This window comes from Blennius ocellaris, assembly GCF_963422515.1.
Source record: "Blennius ocellaris genome assembly, chromosome: 6".
Lineage (NCBI taxonomy): Eukaryota > Metazoa > Chordata > Actinopteri > Blenniiformes > Blenniidae > Blennius > Blennius ocellaris.
Genome location: NC_137655.1, coordinates 21,943,607 through 21,949,818, shown reverse-complemented (window position 1 = coordinate 21,949,818; position 6,212 = coordinate 21,943,607). Strand labels below are relative to the sequence as shown.

General features: G+C 44.8%; 1 protein-coding gene across 2 annotated transcripts; it reads right to left on the bottom strand.

Moving 5' to 3' along the window:
• Positions 1 to 252: 252 nt before the first annotated feature.
• On the bottom strand, positions 253 to 5,959 carry klf5b (Kruppel like factor 5b). 2 transcript variants are annotated; one of them, XM_080498614.1, is made up of 4 exons: positions 5,739 to 5,959; positions 2,434 to 3,358; positions 2,243 to 2,302; positions 253 to 1,849 (listed from the first exon to the last, which is right to left on the bottom strand). In XM_080498614.1, the coding sequence occupies exons 2-4, from the start codon at positions 3,344 to 3,346 to the stop codon at positions 1,671 to 1,673; spliced, it is 1,152 nt and encodes a 383-aa protein (XP_080354740.1). In that variant the 5' UTR covers positions 3,347 to 3,358; positions 5,739 to 5,959; the 3' UTR covers positions 253 to 1,670. The 2 variants fall into 2 exon arrangements, with proteins under 2 accessions (XP_080354740.1, XP_080354739.1); XM_080498613.1 differs by lacking the exon at positions 5,739 to 5,959 and adding an exon at positions 4,205 to 5,184.
• Between the last annotated feature and the right edge of the window lie 253 nt (positions 5,960 to 6,212).

The window sequence follows — 6,212 nt, the reverse complement described above, 5'->3', positions numbered from 1 at the left end:
CTGGTCTAAAGCACAGTGAAGTCAAATTCTACACTTTACACTCCTTATTCAGATTAAAAGCCATATTGTAATCACATTACCTCCACTGAGGTTCACTGAAAACAAAAAGTCAACAGTATCAATACTTTGAGATAGAGCGGCTTTTAAGAATTACATGAAAGTGGCCACAAGTCGCCACTCGCTGCACAGGGGAAGGCGAAGTTTACAACTGTTACGTTTTGAAGAACCAGACTGAACCAGGAAACGTTCGACACAAACTTTTATTTGCACTGTGAAGGTCACTTTCGCTAACTTTCACCAATTTAGGCTACATGTTTGAACTTGGACACAAAATATTCCTGTGTGTGTGTGTGTGTGTGTGTGTGTGTGTGTGTGATATTTTAACAGTATCACTCACTGTTACAACAGTGTAGACTAACAATGTTTCATAATTTAATCCTTGTTGGACTTCATCAAATAAAAAAAAAAAATAAACCGTCTACTTCTTTAAGAAAAGTTTAAAATCTTTGTACACCCCCGAAAAACATTCAATTGATTGTATCTTTAAGTTACAGATACGAAATATATATACAACTCGAATCACCGAGACTTTACAAAAATCAAGAGTTGATGTCCGTGTTAAAATGATAGATAGTTTTGGTCATGTGGTACAGATTGCCGAGTCGTGGAAATAAAGAGGGAGAGGCAACACACAGCCATTCAAACACATTTGACCTGATAAAAGACTTTTATCCCAGCAGAGTAGTTTGGTGTTGTTGTTTTTTTTTTCTCCAGCCATCCAAAGACAATGAAACAAAGGTTAAAGGCACTTCCAGAAGGTGTTCGACGATAAAGAACATTTTCTCAGACGCTCCTGAGCGGCAGGTGTTCAGTCCCCCCCCCAAAAAAGTTGGATTGCGTTTTTAAAAATATTCACATTTGCAACCTAAAAAAAGATTGATCAAGTTCGGATTTGTTCATCTTGGCAACGAAGAGGAGAGAGAAAATAACTCTGACCTTCTGCTGTAATGTCATGTTCCGGAGTGTTGTACGTTATGTTCATCGCTGTGAAATTACTGCAAGACTGCCGGGGGCCTGACGTCGCCACAGGGATGAAATAATAACTTGAATGAGTGAAAACAAGAAGAGACATTTGGATTCACCACCAGCACCTGCTTTGAGTCTGTGTTACATTTATCGAGCTGTCCGAATAAATGCCAGTAACGTCACGTGTCCGGTGTCCTCGTCTATCAGGGAAATGCTCAAAACGTACTTTAAACCATAGATCTGGCAGTGTTGAATTAGGAGCTCACTAACAGCTCAGTTTAATATGTGTCTCCACGACGACGCTCCATGTTACCTTCGCTGGCTCGAGCCACTTCCTTCCAGTGAACTGCTCAAATACATACTGAAGACAATAAATGCCCTGGTGAGAACATGAACACAAATTAATCTGCAGTCATCAATGGCCAGTTTTTTTGTTACTGAAAAATATCCCTCTTTTGAGTGAAAATAAGGCATTTTTTTTTTTTATTTTGTGATTTGTGGGTCAGCATCGAGTGAGTTTAAAAAATAAAATAAAAAAACCACCGTTTTTGATTAATTTATTTGCAGATATGCACGTGATGCTACTCTGTCCATGTTCAATGAAAGTGGAAAAAAAAGGCTGACGTTGTTTGAGAAGGGTGTTCCTAGCTCTGGTGCCTCTTCATGTGCAGGGCCAGGTGGTCGGAGCGGGAGAAGCAGCGGCTGCACACCGTACAGTGGAAAGGCTTTGCGCCGGTGTGTTTCCTGAAATGGCGCGTCAGCTCATCAGAACGAGCGAAGCGCCACTCACATCCCTCCCAGGAGCATTGGTACGGCTTCTCACCTTCAGCAGGAAGACAAGGCAAAGTGAGGAAACGGCAAGGAAATTGCTCTGCTCTCTTTTTATTTTTTTTTTGGGTGGGGGTGATAAATTCTCCTTGTTAAATAACATCAAATCAGGACAAAGGATATTTCTTTATTAATTTTAAATGAGGTGTATTAATACGTTTTGATGGTGAAGAAAAAAACCAACTGACGCTGCACCTCAACTGTGAGTCATTAATCACATTGTGTCCTGTCTGTCTCCCTGCCCCCTTTACAAGAGCTGCAGGGTTTATGTGATTTGACAGCAGTGAGATGTGGGCCAGGTCTGTCAGCAGACAGAATGCATCTGCATGCCAAGTGCATTTTCTTCTGCCTGGCAACATGACTGCTTTCACCCCAAAATAAAAAGTACCTGTGTGTGTCCGTAGATGGGCTTTCAGATGAGAAGACTTCGTGTAGACTTTCTTGCACCCTAAAAAAAAAAACGTATTGGTCACGTATTTTCAGTGTGTATATTGAAATAAAACTGTAGTTTGAATTCTGCCAACGGTTAAACTGAGCTTTACTGTTGTTGTGCAGGACAGGACAGGACAGGAGCCTCACCTGGGACGTCACAATGGTGAATCCTCCGTCTCTCCAGATCAGGATTGTTCCTCCGGTTATACCTCAGTGGAGCAGACTGGGCCAGCTCTGGGGACATTGGGCCGATACCGGGCGTTGTCTGAACTGGTCCGGATCCTGGACTTGGGGCGAATCCAGCAGGGGTATTTTGGTCTTGGCGTTTGATTGGAGCGACGCTGGACGTCTGTCCAAGATCGGTGGCGTTATTGGTCTGGAAAGTTAACTTGGAGGCGATGCTGGCTTCGTAGGAAGGAGGCGGGGAGAGGTTGTGAAGGACCTCCTTGCCCCTGTCGGGGCTGGGAGGCTCGGAGTTTGGTGGAGAAGGTGGCAGGTAGGTCGGCCTCAGGTGTTGGCCTAAATGCCGACTGAAGGGAAAACACTCGCCCTGCAAGCTGCCCGCTTGTTTGGCCGAACTTTGCATGGAGGCCACGTGGACGTTCCCGATGGGGAGGCTCAACGGAGCCATGGGGATGGAGTTCACCTGCGCTCCGTGGGCGAGCTGCTCCAAGTCCGAGTTCAAAAGCTGGAACAGGGGAATGTCCTGGAAATCTGGCATCTCCTGCTTGATGTAAAAGTTAGAACTGGTCGCGTCGGCCGCACTGAAAACCCCGGGGTATTCTGGGAGAGCCGGTGGCGGTGGTTGCGGCGGCGGTGCGCCGCCGCTCTGGCAGGTGGGATGCATGAGAGGGTGAGACGGCTCTGTTTTGATCTGTCTCATAGTCCTGCAGAGGCCGGGGTGCAGGTACGTGACATCAGGCAGAAGCAGGCTCATGTTGACGCTGTAAGGGGAGGCGAAATCCTCAGCGAACGGCGGCTCCAGGGGCAGAGCGCCATCCCTGCACAACATTTTGGGATTCACTACATCCTGTTGGTGTGGACACAGGTAGCTGTCCATCTCGGACTTACACTGCGGAGCAAAGCAGAGGGAACACATCAGGTCAGCCACAGGGTAAAGCTTGATCTCGGTTCTCACGTGGATGCTTGTTTTTTTTTTTTTTAATAGTTTGGATCCTTACTTTGAAGAAGAGGGGAGAGTCTAGATCCACCTTGAATTTATCATGCACCTCCCCCCGCCACCCCTACTGTGGCAGCACATCTTCATTTAAATATTAATTCCAATGACCACGCAGGAGTGCTTAATAATGCAGAGCCACAATCAGAATTCACCACCATTCCCCCGCAGATGCTAAGAAATGACAGGGCTGACAGAATAACAAACCTAAATGGGGGTTGAATAAATTTGAGGATGCTTTTTGGGGCCTGCTTGTGTGTGTACACACACTGCCACATCAAAGATGCACCCTACCCCTCCTCCTCCTCCTCCCCCTCCTCCCCCTTCTACACCACCACCCCCCCTCTATGAGCTTGCAGACGCCCTTCTGAAAGAGCTCCAGTCTGAGGCTGTTTCGAAATACACGTCTGAATTTAGCACATCCAGCTGCTCCTGCAGCGCCACGCATCTTCCTCACAAGTTTGCGAAGCGGCGCGCGCCGCTCCACATCCCGGCCATGCCAAGCAATTCACCCTTGAGTCAATGAAAGTCATCATCCCACCACATGCATTCAGGGCTCGCGATCTCACCCGCCACTTTGGACTGCGATCGATAGACTATCGGGATTAGATCACTCGGGAAATCATGCAAGTTTGTGCTTCGATCAGCAATATTCGAGATCCGTGCGTCAAACATCAGTAAACAACACTGACCGCGAGATGCCACAAAAACAACAAACAAACAAACATGCAATTTCCCTACCAAATTATAATCGTGGAAGGAGGGAGCTCCCGGGATGGCATCCTTAGTGTTACACGGCACTTGTCCGTGATCTTCAGCTCTCAGACCATCGGCTGTCAGTGTCGCGGCGGTTTTACGGAGAAACTGCGCGTCCTGCCCCGGAGCAACCCAAACATTATTCCTCACGGCAGCGGCCATAAAAGCAAAGATCCTCGACTATCCGCAAATCAAATAAATTTCGCATATGTGATCTTTTTCTTTTCTTTTCTTTTTTTCTTTTTTTTTCCGTTTCAAAACAATCTGCACGAGTAGAAGCGGCAGCTGTCAAACGCTCATTCTCCCTGTTTTGCGCCTGCTTGTCAAATTACGCAACGGCGTGATATCAGTGCGTCTGCAGGGCGGGGCGGAACAGGCACCAAATAAACAGGGCGAGCAGGCACTCCGGATGCACCTAGTGTAATGAATACTGTGGTTGTCTGGTGAGGCGGAATGTCTCAGGGTAGAAATAACGCCAAACGCGTCAGGATAAAAGAGTCGCCAACGGAAGATGAGGGTGTCCGGTGCTCGCAGCCTTAAATGATCAGTTTGTCCTCAGACCTTAGAATAAAGTGAGCAAAACAGATCTGTGAGTATCCGGGGTCACGCAGGGCATGCAGTGGTGGCCTCTTCAAATCAAAACACTTGTGACCTCTTAGCAGACATGGAACCTATTTACATGCTTTTCCCACAGTTTAGTTTCTTTCTTTCTTTTTTTTTTTTTGAGTTCCCAATAGACAAATGAACCCATTGGTTCCTCATGTGGCATGTTAAAAACGCCACTGCAGTGCAGCTGTCTGTCACGACTGCATATTTGATGGCAACATTCCTGAGCCAGCACACATATACAGTACTCCAGTGGAAGTTTCTGTCAAAATAGCTCAGCGTTACAAGCAAAACACCGCATATCGTAGAAGAACCAAAAGCGCAGGCCCGCTCGAAACAAACTCCACAACTCTGAAGATCACATCAAACAAATGATCAGCACAGCGGTTACTTTTTAATCAGACTAAATACTTTTAAATGATATGTGAGAATCTCTACTGAATTGACTGGAACACAGAAAAGAACTCAAAAGAAAAAATAATGAGTAATTATGTATTTACATCAATGGGACATTTTGAGGTGCTTGCATTTTAATGTGTATATATTTTCCAGTTATGTATTTTTATGTGTACGTAATATGATTTGCACCATGTAATCCATTTCACTACTTTTAAAATCAGTCACTACAGACAATGCCAACAATTTAATGTATTCAAACCTATTTATCAGAATTTTCATGGTAAATGTATTCATTCATTTCACTGAGAAAACTACTTAATTGTTTAAGTAATGTTTTGATCCAGATTCTTAAACTTAAAAACTGTGGTTCACAATTAAATTAATACATGAGTACATGAGTATTCTTTAAACAGCAGTACATTTAATCCTAAATGAGTAGGATCTCAGCCTGTAACAGCACATATTTCCAGTACTTTCTCCACCTCTGCTACTTGACTGATGTATTTTTACATACCTATTGAGGTGACCTTGGAGGAACTTTGACATGAGATGTTTTTGTTTCTTATTTCTTTTGCTTCTGCGCAGCAATAAAAGAGAATTGGTAATCCAGGCTCGAGCCCTCCTGAGATCACAGTGGCAGGAGCTTTATAACGCAGCTTAACAAAACTGAATTGACTTGTCAGTGTTCAGGTATTTTTTTCCTCTCCACACGGTTGTACGAAGTATTAACCAGCCTGTACCTCATGTCAATGACGGTGCCACGACAACATGCTGGAACTGGAAACACGGGTGTGCCATAGTTGTTGGCATGAATAGAGACAAAGCCAAGTGACATTTCATTAAAAGAAAAGAAGAGCACACAGTGTGTGTAAGAATTCTTCCTGAGGTGACATTTAAGGCCACTCCCAGCAATTTTTTGTTCTTCTTCTGGCACTGTTTGTCCTCTTATTTAAATGTTGTAACTACACCCATCATAGGCTAGACTGAA

Bases quoted from the DNA above. Each gene is read 5' to 3' on its own strand.
- klf5b (XM_080498613.1), bottom strand. From the start codon at position 4,381: ATGGCCGCTGCCGTGAGGAATAATGTTTGGGTTGCTCCGGGGCAGGAC. The intron at 3,359-4,204 runs GTAGGGAAATTG...TTTGCTCCGCAG, and splicing joins CCTTCCACGATTATAATTTG to TGTAAGTCCGAGATGGACAG. The intron at 1,850-2,242 runs GTACTTTTTATT...TTCCTGCTGAAG, and splicing joins CCATCTACGGACACACACAG to GTGAGAAGCCGTACCAATGC.